Genomic DNA, 24,236 nt, shown 5'->3' with positions numbered 1-24,236 from the left:
GCCCTAACATCTAGTGAGTTCTTAACACATAGTAGTTAAGTATTTGATGAATTAATGGATCTCAACTTGAGAACAAACTATAAATGGATGGGTTTTATGAAATATACAAAGGAGATAAAATATTCACAAATTAACTTAGGACATTCAGTGCCTTTGAATTAGCCCTTCATTTGAATATTAGCATCATTATTCTACTCAAATGGAATATCGACTTGCAGTATAAATCTTCTCAAAAGTTTTGTTTGGCTAGCTATGTTTTTATCTTGAAATTAACCACAAAGGCCATATATTTTTGCTATCAGGTTGTTTTCGTCTAAAAAAAATCTTACATTTAGAATTGTAAAACTCTCATATACTACTACTCCATAGAAATACTAAATGTTTCCAGCAGAGGGCTCAAGAATTCTTTTTTAAGGAAAGTTTGTAAAGTTCACTGTCCAATAGCAGCTCTTGCAAAACTCCTCCAGAAGGCAATCTCACAAAAAATATGTTCTTCCTCTTGATCAAGTAATTCCATGTCCATGAATTTATTTAAAATAATCCAAATTTTTAAAAAACTGTATTATAATAAGGCAGCATTGTTTATATACTATGCATTTATGGATAGATATACTTTTATCTATTTCCAGAAAAGACATTAAAGTAAATTATAATCACAAAAAATCTATATTAAATTACTCAGGAGATGGGCAAAGGCCAGGAAGAAAAAGAAAGATAACATACAATGTGTAAGTGAGAATTGGGGTGAATATGGCTTTTCACTTTCATTCTTCTTTATGTTTGTGTAAACATTTGGGTGATTTTTTCATTTTCAAAAGATGAAAAATAGTAATTTATCTTTATAAAATTTGCATGCTTCTTAATTTTAGTTCTGAAAATAAGGGTGGAAAAACTTTAGGAAGCAAGTAGAATGGCTTATTTATGGAACAATTTGGGATTCTGCAGACAATCATTTTTGCAGGCAGAACTAATGGGGTGTAGCACCACTTTTTTCATGCCTACAAATAACATTAATGTACCAAAACTTTCAGATAGAGCTCCCAAATATCTTTATTCACTTTATTTATTTACATATACTCATTTTCAGAAGGCTCTGAGGCATCAATACAAGCATTTAAAAATTAGGAACATAACTCAAGCAAGGAGAAAATAGGAAACAAAAAGTGATACGAGGGCTTCCCTGGTGGCGCAGTGGTTGGGAGTCCGCCTGCCGATGCAGGGGACACGGGTTCGGGCCCTGGTCTGGGAGGATCCCGCATGCCGCGGAGCGGTTGGACCCGTGAGCCATGGCCGCTGAGTCTGCGCTTCCGGAGCCTGTGCTCCGCAGCGGGAGGGGCCACAACAGTGAGAGGCCCACGTACCACAAAAAAAAAAAAAAAAAAAGTGATACGAGGTCAGGAGAGGAGATATATTATGTACATATATCCTCATAACTATTAAAAGTGGGCCGCAAATATGGCTCTAAGCTTCCTAGCATCAAAACTAAAAAGGAGGGCTTCCCTGGTGGCGCAGTGGTTGAGAGTTGGCCTGCTAATGCAGGGGACACGGTTTCGAGCCTTGGTCTGGGAGAATCTCACATGCCGCGGAGCAACTAGGCCCGTGAGCCACAACTACTGAACCTGCACGTCTGGAGACTGTGGCCCGCGCACCACGATGAAGAGTGGCCCCCTCTTGCCACAACTAGAGAAAGCCCTCGCACAGAAAACGAAGACCCAACACAGCAAAAATAAATAAATTAAATTAAAAAAAAAACAAAAGCACCAATGCCACCATGGATGTGAGGATTAAATTAGTCAATGCTTTAAAAAAAAAAAAAAAAACCTAAAAGGAAATGCAGCCTAACAAAAGATGAAAATACTAAAATGAACTCTAGCTTCTCTAGGCCCTGAGATCTAACGGAAATTTTCCTGCAGAAATTAAGACTAACACTGAATGACTTACCTGGTGATACTTTTAATACCGTCGTACGTGTATTTTATAAACTTTGCATAAAAAGTAAAAGTTAATAAAGAGATTCTTCAAAATTCAGACATTCACTTTTCTGATTTTCTCCCTTGATACCTTGATCCAGGTATAAGACTTAGAGTAGATAAGCAGTGTTTTTTAATGCAGACAGGACAACCTTCCAGGAAGCAATTTAGAAACGTATGCAGGTATTTTTGGTTGCCTCCGGATGGGGGGACACTAAGGGCCTTTGCTGGGCAGTGGCCAGGCAATGTACAGGACAGCCACCAACCACAAAGAACTGCCCTAAATCCTGTATATCTGAGTGCCCTGATGGACATGTACGTAAGTGAAAAACTTATTTATAAAACTCTAAGTCTAGAACCTAACTGTTTTACATATAAACACAATTTTTTGTTTGTTTTGTGTCAAGATACACTGAATTTTCCAAGAATGCTAACACAATAGAAACCAAAAGAAGACAACTGTTTTGTATGGAATTTTACTAAGAGTTGTTCACTATTTTAGAAAATCATGTCGCCTAGGGCATACCCTTGTGATATCTCAGTTGTCAGCAAAACATCCATGTGTCATTCTGCATCTGTATGCAGCTGTCCCAGCATGATTCTACCTATAGCTGTAGACAGGCAACTATTTCATTCTGTCTTCTGAAAAGTTCTGCTCCAGCATGTACATACTGAAATACGTATGATTTTCATTATACTCTCTTTCCTTCTGTGTGTTTATATATGGTTAAGACATTCTTATTAATGTTTAGAGTAATTTGTGTGGGTAAGTTACATTATTAGGAATTTCATTTCAGGATAGTTAAAGGTGGCCTTTTTATATTAAGGCCTGATAGATGAGGTTGAGAACCACCAAGCCAGATGGACAGACTGCACATCTTCTGGGAATCCATTATGTGTATAATTTCTCCCAATGAACTTTTAATGAGAGCTTTCTAGCAAACAGACTGAGGCTGGAGTGTAATCATTCTCTTTTGTTAAATAAGGGGAAAAGTTCATGTCCTTTAAAAAGCCATCAATAGGCTGACATCCTCTTATGAAAACTAAGGAGCTACTCAAGATTCTCTACTAAATAAACTGTTAACCTCCCTCCACTCAGAGATGACTTGATGGAACACCTAAAGGAAGGAATTTCCTTAGGGAATGATTCTGAGTACAGCCAACCCTTAGAAATTCCAATGATCAAGAAAGAACACAATTGTAATGATGTCTGCTTAGAAATATTCCAAACAGGAGTTGCTGCTCATCCACCATAGCGAAGGAAAAACTCAGATCGACAGGATAAAATAAAAAAACGTCTAGCAATGGAACTTGCTGCCAAAACAAAGAGAAACAAATGCACAGAAGTGCAAAATACACCCTGAGTTAGCTTAGTGGGGTGGACCTACTATTCTGAGTTGCTGTATATTATCTGTTTCTACTTTGGAGGACATCAACTAGAAAAGAACTGATTGTTTCTTGCCCCACTTATGACAATAAAACCATTATCAAGAGCATACAGGGAATACTTCTCTTTCAATTCCCTGTCCTGGCAGTAGGGTGGAGGTGGGAGGTAGAAAGTGTGGGAAGGAGAGAGGAGGACCCAAGGACAACAAATCCAGATCATTTAAATGGAGTTTTATAGAACGAAGACAAGGTTCAAACAGAGAGGGGCCACACTCATCCTTGTCATCTAATATTACGTCAGTGTTCTGTATGCATGAGCTCAAGCACCTTGGCCCACAGTGGGTTCCTCAGCACAAAACTGATGCCAAGAAAGATTATAAATGCTGTAAGCATATTGTTCAAACACATTTTGTTTTCAATAAGTGACTGAGTTTCACAGTGTGCCAAAGGAAAATGTCTGTGCTTGAAATGTGACTATGACTCAAGCAAAATGATAGACTAACGCACTGGAGTCTGAGTCCATTTTTGATGTGTGACTGCTGACAGCTCACAAGCCCCACCACTCCCTCTTCCCTGCTTGCGCCACACCTGGAAGAAAATATACAAGAAAGTCTGAGCCCTCCTCTCTCCCTTGATGCTGGTGGAAACTCAAACCACACAAGCCCCCGCCCGTGTGGACAACGCTCCAGCCCCACCCCCCAACCACAATAAACACCAAAGCCGGTCAACGCCCCTAGCTGCTCTCTGAAGTCATTTTTGGACCTATTGGGGTCCACCCCTTTATCCCCAAAAAACCTCACTATGTGAGTACTAAACCCTTTCCTATCTTCTTGGTGCACGTGTGGTGTTATCAGTCTCAATATTTGAGTCAAATGTTGGGTGGGTGAGAGGGCCATTCTGTTTCTGCAGAGTGACTATCAGACATCTAAGAAACCCCAAACTTTCAAATTATTAAGGAAAAGCCAGGAAACACTTTTTTTTAAAAAATCAAAACATCAGTTTTATTACCAAATGGGAAAGCTGACCGCAGAAGTGTGGCCACAGTTACACGTCCTCACACAGAGACGTTTTAGAGATGGTTATGCTGAGCAGATAGCTTTGTAATGCCTGCAGTACACACTATACCGAGTCCTTTCTGAGCAGACAGCACACACGAATTTCGTGAGGGAGAACTGGCTGGCACGAGGTACAGAATGTCAGAACTGACCCTGCTTTACAGGTAGGGGGCCTCCCATATGACTTCACTTTGCCTGAATCTCTGTTCTCCATGAGGCACAGACAGGCTTCGGGTCCAGTGACGCTGTTCTTGAGTCCTCAGCTGAGAAAAGTAAGCTTCTAGGGATCAGTCAGGATCTGGACTTTTAAAATCTCACTTCTCAGTTTTTCACAATAAACTTTTAGGTCTCCAACCTGTCCTTACCAGTTTTGGCCACCAAACCATGTCAAGGATTTATCATTTTACTTGACATCTTGAGATGCCATAAAAATTTCATTTGGCGTATGGTTCTTATCTGTCAAGTTTGACACTTTCCAGGAAACGATGCATGGGAACCTGTAACATCTTCACCCCATATAAACAGACACATCTGCTTGCTTGTTTGTTTCAATAATCCACTGATAAAAGAGAAACTCCCTCCAAAGGCAATAATACAGAGTTTCAAAAGATTCAAGAAAGTGAAAACTCACTGATGGAATTCAAACTTTTTCCCTTCATTTCACTCTTCTCACACTTTCTATGTCAACAATCCAGTTACGGACTCTGGCACAGCTCTGCTAAGAATTAACGTAAGAAGAAAATAATCACTTTTTGCACAATTCAAAATATTCTTCCTTGGAATGTGGATTTTAGACTGTGTGCTCTGGAGCCTGGGGCACAGTGCGGGTACCTCAGGGGCCTCTTACTTGCCAGGCTTCTGTAGGTACTGCCAGGTGAAGAAAGGATTCTGCAGCTAAAATATTTAAACCACTGAATGGTCTTAATGTTGCTCCCAAGAGAAGCATTTAAGAAAAATATCTCCCAGGTTTCTTCCATGTGCTACCATTTAGTTCAACCAGGTTATGTTTATAAGTAAATCTGATGGGGACATTTTCTCATGTAAAGTGAGTGACACATCTATCCCTGAAGGGATGGGTTTATGAGAAGGCAGTTTCAAGTAAGACTCCTGTGACTCTGCTGCCAGGCCTGATGCTGGTCTCTGGAGAAAAGTATTCTAGTTGTAGAGAATAAATACAGTTTCAATAATCATCAAAAATCTAATGCTACAGTCTGCCTTACTAGGGCTATAAAAAAAGTCACGTGAACACATAAGGGAATCAAATGAGAATCAGGAAGAAAACCTTTACTATACAAGAGCGTGAAAATTAAGGGGCAATTTCTTTTATTTATTTATTTTTATTTTAATTTTATTTTTTATACAGCAGGTTCTTATTAGTTATCTATTTTATACATATTAGTGTATATATGTCAATCCCAATCTCCCAAATCATCCCACTTCTCCTTACCCCCCTTGGTGTCCATACGTTTGTTCTCTACATCTGTGTCTCTATTTCTGCATTGCAAACAAGTTTATCTGTACCATTTTTCTAAATTCCACATATATGCGTTAATATTCAATATTTGTTTTTCTCTTTCTGACTTACTTCACTCTGTATAACAGTCTCTAGGTCCATCCACGTCTCTACAAATGACCCAGTTTCATTCCTTTTTATGGCTGAGTAATATTCCATTGTATATATATGTACCACAACTTCTTTATCCATTCGTCTGTCGATGGGCATTTAGGTTGCTTCCATGACCGGGCTACTGTAAATAGTGCTGCAAAGAACACTGGGGTGCACGTGTCTTTTTGGATTATGGTTTTTGCTGGGTAGATGCCCAGTAGTGGGATTGCGGGGTCATTTGGTAGTTCTATTTTTAGTTTTATAAGGAACCTCCATACTGTTCTCCATAGTGGCTGTATCAATTTACATTCCCACCAATAGTGCAAGAGGGTTCCCTTTTCTCCACACCTTCTCCAGCATTTATTGTTTGTAGATTTTCTGATGATGCCCATTCTAACCAGTGTGAGGTGATACCTCATTGTGGTTTTGATCTGCATTTCCCTAATAATTAGTGATGCTGAGCAGCTTTTCATGTGCCTCTTGGCCATCTGTATGTCTTCTTTGGAGAAATGTCTATTTAGGTCTTCTGCCCATTTTTGGATTGGGTTGTTTTTTTTTTAATTTTTTTTTTTTTTTTTTTTTTTGCAGTACGCGGGTCTCTCACTGTTGTGGCGTCTCCCATTGCAGAGCACAGGCTCCGGACAGACAGGCTCAGCAGCCATGGCTCACAGGCCTAGCCGCTCCGCGGCATGTGGGATCTTCCCGGACTGGGGCACGAACCCATGTCCCCTGCATTGACAGGCGGACTCTCAACCGCTGTGCCACCAGGGAAGCCCCCGTGTTTTTTTACTATTGAGCTGCTTGAGCTGTATATATATTTTGGAGATTAATCCTTTGTCCATTGATTTGTTTGCAAATATTTTCTCCCATTCTGAGGGCTGTCTTTTCATCTTGCTTCTGGTTTCCTATGCTGTGCAAAAGCTTTTAAGTTTCATTAGGTCCCATTTGTTTATTTTTGGTTTTATTTCCATTACTCTAGGAGATGGATCAAAAAAGATCTTGCTGTGATTTATGTCGAAGAGTGTTCTTCCTATGTGTTCCGCTAAGAGTTTTATAGTGTCTATCTGGCCTTACATTTAGGTCTTTAATCCATTTTGAGTTTATTTTTGTGTATGGTGTTAGGGAGTGTTCTAATTTCATTCTTTTACATGTAGCTGTCCAGTTTTCCCAGCACCACTTATTGAAGAGACCGTCTTTTCTCCGTTGTATATCCTTGCCTCCTTTGTCATAGATTAGTTGACCATAGCTGTGTGGGTTTATCTCTGGGCTTTCTATCCTGTTCCATTGATCTATATTTCTGTTTTTGTGCCAGTACCATATTGTCTTGATTACTGTAGTATAGTCTGAAGTCAGGGAGTCTGATTCCTCCAGCTCCATTTTTTTCCCTCAAGATTGTTTTGGTTATTCGGGGTCTTTTGTGTCTCCATACAAATTTTAAGATTGTTTGTTCTAGGTCTGTGGACTGAATCTGTAGATTGCTTTGGGTGGTATAGTCATTTTCACAATATCGATTCTTCCAATCCAAGAACATGGTATATCTCTCCATCTGTTTGTGTCATTTTTTATGTCTTTCATCAGTGTCTTATAGTTTTCTGAGTACAGGTGTTTTACCTCCTTAGGAGGGTTTATTCCTACGTATTTTATTCCTTTTGTTGCAGTGGTGAATGGGATTGTTTCCTTAATTTCTCTTTCTGAACTTTTGTCGTTAGTGTATAGGATGCAAGAGATTTCTGTTCATTAATTTTGTATCCTGCTACTTTACCAAATTCACTGATTAGCTCTAGTAGTTTTCTGGTAGCATCTTTAGGATTATCTATGTATAGTATCATGTCATCTGCAAATAGTGACAGTTTTAATTCTTCTTTTCTGATTTGTATTCCTTTTATTTCTTTTTCTTCTCTGATTGCCGTGGCTAGGACTTCGAAAACTATGTTGAATAATAGTGGCGAGAGTGGACATCCTTGTCTTGTTCCTGATCTTAGAGGAAATGTTTTCAGTTTTTCACCATTGAGAATGATTTCACCATTTGCTCTGGGTTTGTCGTATATGGCCTTTATTATGTTGAGGTAGGTTCCCTCTATGCCCACTTTCTGGAGAGTTTTTATCATATATCAGTGTTGAATTTTGTCAAAAGCTTTTTCTGCATCTATTGAGATGATCATATGGTTTTTCTCCTTCAATTTGTTAATATGGTGTATCACATTGATTGATTTGCATACATTGAAGAATCCTTGCATCCCTGAGATAAATCCCACTTGATCATGGTGTATGATAAGAGGCAGTTTCTTTTACTTTTCAATTCCCAATTGCATGAGCAGAGTTATACCTAAAAAAAAAAAGTATTTTTCACTTCACAGAGTATCATACTTTTCCAGATTTCCAAAGACTTCAAAATATTTCTGTTAATAGTTACACAAAATATCCTTTTGAAGACTGTACTAAAGCATTCTCTGCATCAGAGGAAGGTAATTAGGATGTGTGTCCCCACAGAGATGGATTCTTCCATGATGTTAAGGAACCAAGGGCTGGAGTTATTGGATATGAAGAGAAAAGCAGGGGAACAACAGATACCAAAGAATCCTTTTTATCTGCCCAGATGTGATGTAGCTGGTTCATGGCTGACAATATTTGCAGTACCTGGAGTGGTACTCCTGGGAAATTTCAAAGGAGACTACAAATCTCACTATCGTTTAGTGCATAGTTTCTCTCTTTACTGGGTTTCTGGAATCTCTCCATCAGACTGCAAGGGACAAAACAGGTGGAGAGTTCTCAGGAAAGTAAGAGGAAGCTAGCTGGCTTGAACCCCTTGCTCTACTATATGAAGGCATATAGCACAGTACTTGGCATACAGCCTATCTGCCTTGACATCATGGCAACCAGAGCGCTGAAACAGTGAACTTCATTGTGGTTCTCAGTCCTATTTGCTTTCATTTTGGGTCCTTAGCTACTCAAACTCCCAGAGGTATATCCAAGACCTTTGGGATTGCATGTGTCCTTCCACCTTTTGAGAAGGGCTCTTCTCTCTATGAAAGGGTCTTGGTGTTAAGTGCTCCTCACTCTGGCTGCTTTCCTCAGCAACCCTTGTTGCTCCTGGGTGGCCGACCTCTTGTCCGGTTTGGACAGGAATTCTTCCCCTCAGGCAACATCTCCATTAGAATCCTTTTTCCCCCTTCTTTTTCATGTCTCTTCTACTCAGGACTGGTCTGAAACACGAATGAATTCCTGGCCAGAGGTGGAAAGCAAGGAGATTGGGGAGGCCATGGTAACAGGGTCCTCTGGCTCAACAGAGTAAGTGAGAGTTGGTTTTCTTAGGTTCCCTTTGTCCTTTTCTCCCTAAGGCAGATCTGCCCAGTGACAGTTTACATCATACCCTCTGCTTTGAACCCAGCTCCCAGAGCCAGCCCAGAACAGGGCCTGCAGAGAAGCCTGGCTCCTCTGCCCTCCATGTCCAGTTCCGCTGCACATGGCTGTGCAAGGTCGCCCACGAGGGCTGCAATGCGTGCGGGGCTCTGCTCAGGCTGTACCCCAAGCAGTGTGTGCCCACAGGAAGCGCATGCCTCTAATTAGTGCGAAGGCAGAATGTGTGTGTTCCTTGATAAGAAAAGTGCGTGTATTTTCAGAGGATGTATTAGCATTAGGAGGAAAATTTGATTTTTCTTTAAAATTTCCTGGATGAAATCTGTGACCAATTTTAAGAAGGCTATGCTTTAGAACAGTGTGTAGGAGGAACACACACACACCTTGTTACACAGTGGCACTCATTCATCACACCTACTCTATACTTCCAATTTCTTTCCCAAGGCAGCAATCATTTTCAGACACTTAAAATACTTGACATTTTATACTATGCTTACTACAACAGACTAAAGGTATAATCAACTGTCAGTAGAAATATCTATAGGTAGATAAATACAGTGTTAACTCTGATTTTTACAAATCTACATACATATCAAGGCTAAAGACCATATATCAGCGAATGTCCGCAATAGTAAATGACAATTAAGAAATTGAAGAACTATACTTTTATTCACATTTCCATATTCTAAACTCTTTGCTTAATGTTAATTTCATTTTCAGAGTAAGAGAAAGCTTTTTTGCATTTCCCAAGTACACCACAATTCCACTTTTTGCCATCATCTATGTTCACATCTCAAAGGGAAAACAGACTTATTATAGTCATTTTGGTGTTTAAGAAACCAAACTGCCATGGATGTCGTCCAAGAAAGACTGTATCAACTTCCACTCTGCAGCAAAGAATAATCACATACAGAGTACAAGTGTAGCAACTCGGAGCCTTCGTGAACAGAGTGTTGGAAGAGCACCCAGGTTGAGAGAACCATCAAGAAGAGTTCACTCTCTAAAATGTCCAAACACTTCCCTGCCTCCTTCAATAAAGTATAACAAATATGACTTAACCCTTTCTTAATGACATAGAACATTAAGAAGGGGTTAAAAATAAACAATGGATTTGAAATTAAGAGGACTGGGTTTGACTCACTGGGTCGACATGCCCTGGGAGACTGATCTTGGTCATTCACTGCACCTTCCGGGGCTTGTCATCTTTAAGAGAGGATCACCGAATTCCTCAGAGCTGTCTAGAAGATTAGGCTACACAGCACACGTGAAGTGCCTAGGGCAGTGCCCCGGGTCTTGCAGAGGGTGCTCCATGAAATGCCAGCCCACTTCTTGACCCCTCTGTGCACAATCTGAACAGATGAGTTGTTGCTGTATATGCTGCAGGGCTGTCACCCCTGTGTGGAGGCACATGTCAAGAGTGGGTCACTGGGCAGAATAAATGCAACTCTACGTTTTGCCCTAGAGCTTTTCTTTAAGCACTTACATTGGATATATGGGTGTGAGTGTGTGTGTGTGTGTGTGTGTGTGTGTGTGTGTATAAAAATATATTCTTATTTGGTTTCCTTTTTCTCATATAAGTGAAATATGAGCATATGACTCCCAGACAATAGGATACGGCTGTCTTTCTGCAAACTTCTTCCCTCTTCCCAAGCAGTCTCCTTACCCTTCAGGAAGTCAGCTCCCCTAATGCCATTATGCTATCTTCAGCTCATGTTTCATAGATCCTTTGTGCCACAGGCACTTCATATACATATACATGTGTGTATGTGTGTGTGTGTGTGTGTATATATATCATTAAGAGCAGCTTTATTCATAATCACCAAAAACTGGAAGCAACCAAGATACCCTTCATATATCTACACAATAGAATGGTACTCAGCAATAAAAATGATCTATCAAGTCACAAAAGACATAGAGGAACCTTAAATGCATATTGCTAAGTAAAAGAAGCCAAAAAAAGTCTACATACTATATGATTCCAAGTATATGACATTTTGAAAAAGGCAAAACTATAGAGACAGTAAAAAGATCAGTTAGCAGTTGTCAAGGGGAGGGGGGAGAGATGAACAGGTGAGGCAAAGGGGACTTTCAGGGTAAGGAAATATATATATAAATGTATATATATATATATGTTTACATATACAGACGTTTATACATATATATATGTAAACTTAGCCATTGTGAAAGAAACCACAAAACAATCAAGGCCAACAATAAGGCAGCCACTTATATTTGAGTGTGTGTTCTACCTCAGCGTTCACAGCAATTTTTGTGCTCTTTTGTTTACCAGTGATTTACACATGCTTTGCAGTCTATAGCCTCCAAGCTTAAACCATTTCGTTGTTAATGCATCTAAGTATAGAAACTACTTATTTGGGTAGCTTTATCAAAAAACAATATTTAATATTGCATCCCCATTGCACACCAGTGAAGTATGAGCTATGGGTTATCAATCGTACTTTAGAGATGGGCAAATGCAGGTATAGCTGTAACTCAGGTGTGAAGAAAGAAATATACACAAGACACAATTTATAGCTGATGTCTTTCTTTACATCTGTAAACCAAAAAGCATACAACACATTATTCACTCACCTCACTAGGAATATGTTTTGGCAACTCTGTGAACAATAACTGTCTGCCTTAACTTCCTAAGGCATGATATTTGGTTGGGCTGACACTGAATTTGTGATCCCTCTCCCTTCTATTTTCCTTTGTACCTGCTACTTGATGGATGACTTTTTCCTTTCTATCACTATTTTCATTTCAGCTGCCAGCGTTGCCTCAGTTATTCTATGAAACATATCTCAAACTCTACCAGCTATAGAAAAGAGAATGGATAATATCATACACCTTAATAAGCCTCTAAAGAAAAAAATTTAGTAAAAAGGTGAACTCCCAACATTCTTCAAGACCCAAATACCATGTTCTCTGTGAAGATTTGCACTGATCGCCCCAGTTAACCACACCCTCCTTTTTGTTCCCACTATGTCTTATATTCTGCTTCTATTATACCTCCCATCACAGTGAGGACATGGAATTACGTATATAACTCTCTCTCCCACCAGGATGTGAGCCTGCCAAGAGAGGAAACCCTTATTTTAGCCCAGCAGACACTGAACATAAGTTGGATGAAACGGAATTAAAGAACAAAACTCTATAAAAGAAGATAAACCTCTAGTCGGTATCTGGTTTGATGTAGTTGAGTAGTTCTCAAATGAAAACAGAGGGTGAGGAGGGTGGACAAAATGGGTGAAGGGTGAAGTTATTTATATTATAACTGAAAGGTACAAACTTTCAGTTATAAGAGAAATAAGTCCTGGGGATGTAATGTATAGCGTGGCAACTATAGTTAACAATACTGTATTGTATTTTTGAAAGGCGCTAAGACAGTAGATTTTTAAAGTCCTCATGACACAGAAAACTTGTAACGATATGTGGTGATGGATGTTAACTTATTATAGTAATCATTTTGCAATATATACGTATTGCAAATCACTGTGTTATACACCTAAAACTAATAGAATGTTACATGTCAATTATATTTCAGTTAAAAAATAATTCTAAAAGGAAGGGTTTTGTGTATTCTAATAATTGTTGCACTAACATGAAATTAGATAAGAACCGTGAAGCTTCAGATTTGGATTTATATTGTCTTTATGAAGTTTTGTTTTGTGCTATGATAGTCATACACTGACATGGCTTTTGTATTCTACTAGTTGTCACCATTATTCTTTCATTTAAAAACAGAAAGAAAACGAATGTTCTCTGAAGATTCCTATAAATCCTATAACAATTTTAATGATGAGCAACTTTGGCTTTCAAACCATCACATTCTAATCTATTACTTGAGGCCCTGATCCTGAAATGTATGTCGAGGACAGGGTGTCAAGATGCTAGACAGAGCTCTTTACAGCTTTAGATTGTTTTTTATTTTGTGGGGGGGGCGGGGAGTGTTCTTGTTTTTAAGCCAGTAAAGCCATGACTGAGTCACTGAGCTTCAGTGATGACAATGAGAATTCAAGTTATCTTCCAAACTCTTTCCCATATAATAATTCTTCAGGATATTTTAAAATTACACCAGCAAGCAACTGAGCTAAGATTAAAATATTTAAGATCAAATTATTTTACTTACCTTTCCATTATTTTAGTTGTAACCTTAAGTAGATGTAAAACTTTTTTTAACCTCAAAGTGAATAACAAGAAAAATACCTAAATCTCATGAATAATCTCCTCTGTTTAGGTGCAGTTAAAATGTTAAGCCTCTCAGATGACGTATGGTACCATACCTGTCCTGTGTATGCAAATTCCAGAGCTTGCTTTAAGCCGAGGCTGGTCACACCGTGTAAATTCACCTCGTCGGCACCACTTTCCACCATACAAAGACTGAACATGGCCTGAGGTGGGAGAGAAAGGAAGACAGTTATGGGACTTATAAAGCAAGAGAACAAGACAGAGTCCTAGAGAAACTAGGAAAGAAAAAAGTTTTACAAGTTAAAGACTGATTTTGGGTTTTTTTGCGGTACGCGGGCCTCTCACTGCTGTGGTCCCTCCCGTTGCGGAGCACAGGCTCCGGACGCACAGGCTCAGCGGCCACGGCTCACGGGCCCAGCCGCTCCGCGGCATGTGGGATCCTCCCGGACAGGGGCACAAACCCACGTCCCCTGCACTGGCAGGCGGACTCTCAACCACTGCGCCACCAGGGAAGCCCTGTTTTGTTTTTTAAATCAAGTATGGCTATAGATAAAAAATGCTAATAGGAAACTGACTTAATGTTAAGTGGATTCTGCTTATGCATTTGTAGAAGATCTGAAATTTCAAAATTAAAAAGCACAGGTCACAATAAAAAACTTTCAATCTGTCTAATTCTAAATTTGATTCTAGATTTCGTATAGCTGCTTTTAAAAGAAACTGAAAGAAATTTCAGCTGTTTTCAGTGTCCATTTTTTATTATATGAGTGTTTCAGTTTTTAATATTCCCCACATTAATTTCTTTTTTCAGGTCTTCCAAGTTGTAACTGCACCTGATATGGTAACCAGCTGCTCTCCATCAACCCATATACAGAGCAGGACAGAAATGATTCAAACTGCAAAAAAATTATCTGGGTTAACGAAGTGGAAAAAGTTCCTGAGAGCAAAGGTTAAATAAGAGAACACGCGGCCAAGGGAGTTTTTTGAATCTGCTTTCATAAGGGTTTTTTGGGACTGACATGTACACACTACTATATTTAAAACAGATAACCAACAAGGACCTACTGTACAGCACAGGGAACTCTGCTCAATATTCTGTAATAATATAAATGGGAAAAGAATTTGAAAAAGAATATATATATATGTATAACTGAATCACTTTGCTGTACACCTGAAACTAACACAACATTGTAAATCAACTAAAGTCCAATATAAAATAAATTTTTTTTAAAAAAAAGCAACTATGGCAAAACTGACACAGAACAGGTATCTGTCCTCAACCAGAGACTTGTGAACTACTGAACTTGAAACCTGGCTTAGTAGAGTTGGGGGAAGAATATAATCCCTTAAATAATGTACATACATATTTGTACATGTTTGTATAAGCAACAAAGCAACACCAAATTGGTCACTGTGGTTATATTATAGAGTATGAACTGTAGAGGACAGGAAGAGACCATTTACATATAGTATTATTTGGATCATTACCATGAACATGTGTTACCTGTTTATTTCTAACACCGGTCTTTTGAAACTTTGTTTTATTTTTAATGTTCAAGGTTGTATAGGAAGACACATATGATTCAAATCCTGGTTCTATAACCTACTTTGTCATATGGGCAACTTACCTTGAACATGTGACCTTTGGCTACTTTGTTAACTTCTCTGAACCTCAGGCCCTTTACCTGTACATGGGGATCATACCAACCTCACAGGGTTGTCTTGAGGTTTAGATACAATTATGCTTAATGTCAAGAATAATACCTGGTACATAGAAGGTGTTTAATAAACAGAAATTCTTATTCTAATAATCCAGGCTGATTGTCCTACTCTCCCATGCCTCCCTTTGATCCCAACTGGAATGAGAGCTAAGAAACAAACCTCCAACCGCCACCACCCTCTGACCAAATCCATTCCTTTCTAAGACTTTCCTATTGACGATTTTCACTCAAAATTCCTATGTCTGGCTGCAGGACTTCACGTTCACCACATACTCCTACACCCTACTTTAAGGACTGACACCATCAGAGAAACCATCACCCCTGTTTCTAAAAACACCTAACTTCCATTCTGATATCATATCATAGAGTCTTAGAAATTTAATGTTACAAATTTAACATATAATTTTTAAATATTAGAAAAACTGGTTAATTTAAAGTAAAAAGGGAGCTATTAAGCCAAGGTCAATATCTTTTAAGTTTAATAAACTTAGAAGGCACCTCAATTAGGAAAAGCCTCATTGGATACCACCAAAGTGAGGAAGAACCCCGGCCATTTGACACAGCGAAACACCAGCTGCCTAGGCTGCCTAAGCTTGTGAAACAATGTCTGGAGACCTGCTAGAGACCATGGGGAAGGACAGAGACTCCTTTGGTAGCAGAAAAGGTGGTAAGACCAAGGGTGCTATTTTTTAGCATCAAACTTATTGAAAAGATAAACTGTAATATGCACGAAAGTGAGTACTATATTCGTCTTCTTCACCATGGAGCCCCTAGACACTAGCACTGCATGCATGCAATAAATACAGGTCAATGAATGAATGAATGAATGACCTGAGAAACTCTTTAAAAATTCAGGTGCAATGTACAAATCCAGCTGTTTCACACTGTCATAAACAAAAATAATTCGACATAAGAAAGAATTTTCTGGATATAAGGTGTTTTAGACACTGGGATTAAAAAGTAATGAAAGTTAAGCAGAAAGAATATCTACCAAATGAGTTCAAAGCTACACATTTAGAAAAAAGTAAGAACATATGGCAATGTCCTCTATTAAGCCACAACATTCTGCCAAAGCATGGGAGGGTTCTGCTTAGAAACAGGAAAACACTGCAGAGACTCTTTCTTGGTTCACACTGTTTTGTCTTTGGGAGAGCCTTGGCCAGGCTGAGATTTACAGTCATCACAGCTTACTTTTTTTTTTTTTTTTTTTTTTGAGGTACACGGGCCTCTCACTGCTGTGGCCTCTCCCGTTGCGGAGCACAGGCTCCGGACGCGCAGGCTCAGCGGCCATGGCTCACAGGTCCAGCCGCTCCGCAGCATGTGGGATCTTCCTGGACCGGGGCACGAACCCGTGTCCCCTGCATCGGCAGGCGGACTCTCAACCATTGCGCCACCAGGGAAGCCCATCACAGCTTACTTTTGGCTGATAATGTGCTGCAACCACCACAAATCTTTCTAATGGAAAACCCAGTTTGTGAGGATGCAATCCACTTTAAGTGCCTACCACAGAGAGAGCTGTGGATTTATAGTGTCATTCCTCCTGTACTGCATACAGAAATGACACAAATTGAGTCCTAAAATCACAGTACATGAATTAAGTTTCCTTGGGTCACATTAGTTGTCATGCAGTCATAAGATGAGCTACAAACAGTTTTAGGTTGGTATATTATGCCACAAAACTGACCAATGGCAATTCTACAACAACCTCCAAGGTAAGCAGAATGACGGATGATAGACTTTGTGAAGCACTTAAAGCTGGTGAAATATGATCTTTTTTACCTGGTAAACTACACATAGCTTTGGAGTTGCACTGGATATGGGCAAGATGTACTGTGAATCCACATTTGATTAGGAACACAAATGATTTTACAGATAAAATAACTGGATTGTTTGGGGGCACATTCAACCCTTACCTTTTTGTTTTTGTTTTTTTTGCGGTACGCGGGCCTCTCACTGATGTGGCCTCTCCCGTTGCGGAGCACGGGCTCCGACGCGCAGGCTCAGCGGCCATGGCTCACGGGCCCAGCCGCTCTGCGGCATGCGGGACCTTCCCGGACCCGGGCACAAACCCGCGTCCCCTGCATCAGCAGGCGGACTCTCAACCACTGCGCCACCAGGGCAGCCCCAACCCTTATCTTTTATGAGAGAGATAAGTAAAAGTAAACAAACATGTTTTAGGAAGTTACTGAAAAGAGCAACTTGCAATGATTGTGGCAGATCCAGCCTGATCCCCTATGCCTTTTATATGTTATATAATTAGTGATGTTTACAACGGCCATGAGGCATTACAGAGATATGAGCTAACCTCTGAATTAACAAAGATTACATTTTGCTCAATTTAGTGTTAATGGTGATTATCCTTTATTGCATTTTGGTTATACCTCACATATAAAATAGGTAGTAAATCTCAGTTAATAAGACTGTTCAATTAACCACAATAGCCTATTTCCCTGACATTAAGGAGAAAAGGGTCCTGACCACAGTTGAACTGGGCTATTTACCTTTTTTATCTCACAAATGCAAAAGCAATCCAATGCATTTGAGGTGCTTAATGGCCTGAAAGAGTGGGGATGCTTGATTGAAGGGTATTTTTCCCCTATACATTTATAGCTGTTTTAATTCTCCCTCAAACAATATAGTAATACTCTCAGAGAATAAAGTGTCAGGACAAATGAAAACAGTAAAGTTATATTACTATAAATATAATTAGGCATAAAAATTAGTATTTCTAAAATACCAGTTTCCCCTCACCTTAACCATATAAAGAAAAATCTACCTTATATGCTAAAACCTGTGAAACATTTTGGTTTTCCCAACATCTTCAAATATGTAACCTGTTTATTCAAAGAATCTAACTGTATTTCACAGCTTCGCTCTTGGCACAGTTACTTCTTAAATTTAACTGCATAGTGATAATGAGCCCTTCAAAACCAGCATGATTATGGCCTATCCTATTTCTCCTTAGAATTCTCCTCCTCCTAGATGTGGCCATATTTCAAACTACTTAGGTCTTCTGGGGGAGTATGGAATGGAATGGAAAAAGGACACAAATCAAGTTGTTCTTTTCTTAGCTAAAGGGACAGGACATATGAAGGCCAGAAACTGTTGCCCACCATGAAATCAGGTTATCCACATATGGTATTTATCTTTATCACCTGTTAGGTACTCTGGAAAATGACACCCACACATCTGGCTTTAGCGTTGGGTCACCCTCTCAGATCCCTCATTCCTCTGGTACTTCTCTTACTTTCTAGTCTATAATTATATCCCATGGGTATGGGATTTCAATACTTCACTACCCACCATGTAAAGAAATCCATTGTTTTATCTTTAAATATCTTTCAGATATTTAGGGATAGCACTTTTACTTTTCCTTACTGAATATACTTGATAAGCTATTGTTGGATGAATCTTTCCTATGTAGAGACCTTTTGGTCTATCCTCATATGGCAGCCAGTGGCACTATCTTGCCTTTCAAAATCTACTAAGGGCACAATGACTAAGACCAAACCTGGATTTCCTGCATTTTGACAGCTGTCCTAAGGCAGAATTTGGGGTCCGCGTGAAGGAGTGACCAAGCAGATGTGATATAGATTCTACAGAGTGAAGTAAGTCAGAAAGAGAAAAACAAATATCATATATTAACGCATATATGTGGAATCTAGAAAAATGGTACAGATGAACTGGTTTGCAAGGAAGAAACAGACACACAGATGTATATGGACACCAAGGGGGGAAAGCTGGGGGGAGCTGGTGGAATGAATTGGGAGATTGGGATTGACATATATACACTAATATGTATAAAATAGATAACTAATAAGAACTTGCTGTATAAAAAATAAATTTAAAATAATAAAATAAAATATGATAGGCGATCTGGGAGAATTCTCTAAGACACAGAAGAGGCACTTACACAGCTTATCAGAGCTGCACAGGGTGTGTTTTAAGTATCATGAGTAAAACTCTAGCTTTTTTCTGTAAGTGGAATTTTAAAACTGGAAGGTACTTTAGAGATAACTGACCCCTCGCTGCTCCGAGTGTGGTCCCTGGGTCAACAGCATTGGCATCACCAGGGAACTTATTAGAAACGCAGAATTTCATGTCTACCCACACCTACTGGATGGGAAGCTGCATTTTAACACGAGCCCCTGGTGACCCACATGAACGTCAGAGTGTGAGAGGCATGGCTGTAGTCAGTCCTCCACCCCTGCAACACTCCTTGCCTATCTGAATATTTGAAGTGATGAGACACCCAATACTTCACTGGAGAATGCCAAGTATTAACGATGCTTTTAGAATATTGAATCACTCTCTGGATAACCTTCTCTTCTTGGTCCTGGTAGAAGGTCAATAAATTCACTCTCTTTTCTGCTTAATAGTCTTTCCAACATGCGATAACAGCTCTTAAGTCTCCCTATTGGGAAGAGCATCTACTCCAAATTCTCTGAGTCATAAAATGTTAGCACTCAAAGCCAATGCTAGAAATCCTGCAGTCCAGGCAGGAGACCTGAGTCCAAATCCCAGCAAGCGAAGACTGATCTCCAGATTCATGGGGAAAGGAGGGGAGGTTACAGCTTAAAGAAAGACCCACAGTCCCGGGAATAAGACCTTTAAAAGAGTAAATCATCCCATGTTCTTAGGTGGTGGCAGTGGTAGGAGCCTTCAGACAAATCCATCATGTCACCTTCCTTTTCCTCACTACTTTGGTTGACTTTCTCTGGTCCATCTCCTTCTTATATTTTCCTGAAGAGGAACTTCATGTGGCTACCTCAGAGGTGCTACTGACACAAATCCCTCAGACTCATTCCTATGGAATCAAAGTAAAAGCTTTTAAGGATTTTCAATTTGCCATAAAGAATGTCAAGGCAGGGCTTCCCTGGTGGCGCAGTGGTTGAGTATCTGCCTGCCAAAGCACGGGACATGGGTTCGAGCCCTGGTCTGGGAAGATCCCACGTGCCGCAGAGCAACTAGGCCCGTGAGCCACAGCTACTGAGCCTGCACGTCTGGAGCCTGTGCTCCGCAACAAGAGAGGCCACGACAGTGAGAGGCCCACGCACCACGATGAAGCGTGGCCCCTGCTCGCCACAACTAGAGAAAGCCCTCGCACAGAATGAAGACCCAACACAGCCAAAAAAGTAAATAAATAAAATAAATTAATTTTTTTAAAAAAAGAATGTCAAGGCAACCCAATCAAAAACTGGGCAGAAGACATGAATAGACATTCCTCCAAAGAATACATACAGATGGCTACAGGCACACGAAAAGATGTTCAACATTGCTAATTATTAGAGAAATGCAAATTAAAACAACGAGCTATCCCCTCCCACCTACCAGAATGGCTATCAACAAAAAGTCTACAAACAACAAATGTTGGTGAGGATATGGTGAAAAGGGAACCCTTGTATACTGTTGATGAGAATGTAAACTGGTACAGACACTATGGAAAACAGTATGGAGTTTCCTCAAAAAACTAAAAATAGAACTACCACATGATCCAGGAATTCCATTCCTGGATATATATCTGGAAAAAATGAAAACACTAATTCGAAAAGATACATTCACCCCAATGTTCACAGCAGCACTAGGTACAACAGTCAAGACATGGAAGCAACCCAGGTGCCCGTCAACAGACAACTGGATTAAGAAGATGTGGTATATATATATATACAATGCAATATTACTCAGCCATTGAAAAGAATGAAATACTGTCATTTGTAGCAACACAAATGAACCTAGAGAGTATTATGCTTAGTGAAATAAGTCAGTCAGAGAAAGAAAAATACTGTATGATATCACTTATATGTGGAATCTAAAAAATAATACAAATGAATGTATATGTAAAACAGACTCACAGATATGGAAAACAAACTGGTGGTTACCAAAGGGGAGAGAGAAGGGGAAAGAGACAAATTAGGGGTATGGGATTAACAGATACAAACTGCTGTATATAAAATAGATAAGCAACTATACTGTATAGCACTGGGAATTATAGCCATTATCTTGTAATAACCTATAATGGAGAATAATCTGCAAAAATACTGTATCACTATGTTGTATATCTTAAAATTTTAACCGCAAATTTCAACAGTTCCTCTTTCATTTTTAGTGTCCTCCCTCAATATCTTTTTCTTCAACATGCTAACATAAACACAGGCACCCAGTCCAGCTGGGCCATCTCTTTTCAATCTTTCATTTTATTCATCACTTTGGTTTGACAGCTGCGAGTCAGGCAATACACATTGGAGCCACTCGCCCCCTGTTAGGCACTCACACGCAGGAGGGCGAGAGGCCCGGCTAACACATGGTTTCCTCTAACTCCATTAGTTGCTAAGCAACCACTTCACTTGAACCTTCCTGATCCAAGGCAGAACAGGCCAGTTTAATATGAAGTGTTCAGGTCATCCCATATGCTCACGTTTACTCCTTCTGCAAACACATCTGATGCTTTGTCCATGCAGACTACATGCAAAGTCTCTACATCATACAAAATGGGGGAAAAAAAAGAGTTTAAGAATAATCCACAAGAGCTGAAATACCTTTCAAAAGTAAACAGATGAAGAACTTCTTTTAATCTTATGAAAATGTATATATGCATAGATATATAATTTTTAAAGTGATATGAATGATTTGATATGAAAATCTCTCATGACTTTAGAGTCACATCTCTCTAAATGAGAAGAATACTGGTAATTCAATCCTTCAGGAATCCAGGCATGCAAGCCCAAAACCCAATCAACATCAGATGAGCTAATTAAAAGCAATTGACTCAGCAAGTAGCTGGATCATCCCAGAGTGGACAACTCATTTTGAATCAGTTTTGGGGTTTTGTTTGTTTGTTTGTTTGTTTTTTAGCGGTACGCTGGCCTCTCACTGTTGTGGCCTCTCCCGTTGTGGAGCACAGGCTCCGGACGCGCAGGCTCAGCGGCCATGGCTCACGGGCCTAGCCGCTCCGTGGCATGTGGGATCTCCCCGGACCCGAGCACGAACCCGTGTCCCCTGCATCGGCAGGCGGACTCTCAACCACTGCTCCACCAGGGAAGCCCTGAATCAGTTTTTTATAACAATGATAAACAGAAGCAGGGCATATCTATATATTCCAATAATTTTTTACAATGATTCACCAGATTCACATGATCAGCCACTTTGTCCCTCTTTTATAAAACATCCGTCTTTGCTCAATACTCAGTCTCCAAAGGTTTAAAATTTTCATCAGCTTCATTATCCTTCAAACATGTGTTCTTGTTCTTTCCGAGGAAGCTAACTAAGGTTGACTGTATTACTGTGATTAAATAAGCATTAGTGAAATTGTGATTTTAAATAAAGCAGCATGAAAGTCATAATTTAAAAGTCAAAAGTCATAATTTAAAATTTAAAAGCATAAAAAAGATAATGGCAGAAAAAGCGAAAAAATCTTTCAATACAAACTTAAATACATATAAAGAGCTTAGCACAATGACTGCAGAGAGTAAATGATAAAAAATTAGCTCTTATTATTACAAGAATTTATCTAGCTTCATAGTATTTATATTCTGTAGAAGCGAACAAATTTAAATGAAGGAATAAAATGCAGATCAGAGTTCACCATTCTCCATTCACTGTAATGAACATAGTGCACTAACAGCACAATAATGAAATTAATAGTTACCTAATCTGAAATGTTAATGATTTCTCTGGCATTGATGCAAATTATTTTAAAAGAGGATGTGACAAAGATTGTTTAGAGGCTCTCAGTTTTCTATTTAAAAAGGAAATAACATTTGATCACTACCACTATTAACTGGTATTTCACCTTGGATTGACAAAGGGAATACTATTTATAATGAATGTGTTCAATTTCAAAAGGAAATTATGAATCCATTTTAATTTAAAAAACAAAAAAAAACCCACACACATACTCCTATCCCACAGTATATCTAAAATCAGCCTTCTCCTAGTTATTCAATAACTACAGCTTCTATAACAGACAGATGCATAGCTGTTCATTGTCAGCCAGTCAATTAATGCTTATCGAACATCCACCGGGTGTGAGGCTCCCTAAAACACTGTCTATAAAATGTCAGATTGACTGCTTAATTTGGCTTTGCTGAATGTCAAGGCCATCATTAATGATGCTATGTTTTTCTGGCTAAATTTAAAAGCTCGTTCATGAGGCCTCTTCTTGGTTGATATTAACTAAATGACTAATCAGCAGATACAGGTTGCAGAATGCCAGCATCTACTCACAGACAACACATGATTATCACTTAGGTGAGAAATCGAACACATTTTCAACTGTGGGTAACTTTTGTCTATTTCTATGGTTCCTTGGAACTATGTTTGTTTGTAGATTGTTTTTAAAGTCACAACTGCCTTAAGAAAAGAAAAATCTATTGCAGTACTTTAGGTGCCTCTTCTGAACCAGATTCTGGTATTTTTGGAGTTACAAGTTTAAGGGAAGCAACCAAACACTACCACATTAAGTGCCAATTAATTAGCCAAGGACTCTAAAACGTATGAGTACCTCGTTGTCCAGTTTTCCTGGGCTCTTAATTCCCTATTGGCTTCAGGTGATACTGCATATGTTAGACTACACCAGTTGGATCCAAGAAAACAGCAAGATGTCTGCTGGGCCACAAGTCTTTTGGATTCAGCATTTAAGTTTCCTTTCCAGCAGTACATATCCACCAAGAATCGAAGAAGTTCTGTGTTGGGGAGTTGGTATAACCATCACTCTCCTAGTTTTTCACTCAACTTCAGCATCAGCAATGTCATATTCTCAAGTAGGAGAAGAAAAGAGAGTCAGTGCCCTAGTGTCTCTGAGCCATCCTTCTGCTCCCCACCTTCACACCAGCTATTATACAGAAGATCTGTATGGATAATAACAAAAATATTATTCAGTCTTCATGAAAATCACTTTTACTTGTGAAAGCTGAAACAGGTATTACTGATCAGTTCTGTATTTACAACTGTACCT

General features: G+C 39.3%; 1 protein-coding gene across 3 annotated transcripts in view; it reads right to left on the bottom strand.

Moving 5' to 3' along the window:
- The window catches only part of KLHL32 (kelch like family member 32), a 223,371-nt gene that overhangs the window by 115,886 nt on the left and 83,249 nt on the right, over window positions 1-24,236 (bottom strand). For all 3 annotated transcript variants that reach the window (XM_081250418.1, XM_081250420.1, XM_081250417.1), the window contains exon 4: window positions 13,661-13,768. In XM_081250418.1, the coding sequence (XP_081106544.1) occupies window positions 13,661-13,768 (108 nt within the window). The remainder of the gene's footprint in view (window positions 1-13,660; window positions 13,769-24,236) is intronic.

The sequence above is a fragment of the Mesoplodon bidens genome (genome assembly GCF_964165515.1).
Source record: "Mesoplodon bidens genome assembly, chromosome: 12".
In the NCBI taxonomy this organism is placed as follows: domain Eukaryota; kingdom Metazoa; phylum Chordata; class Mammalia; order Artiodactyla; family Ziphiidae; genus Mesoplodon; species Mesoplodon bidens.
Note: the sequence above shows the minus strand (reverse complement) of the source record. Positions and strands in the feature narration are given on the sequence as shown.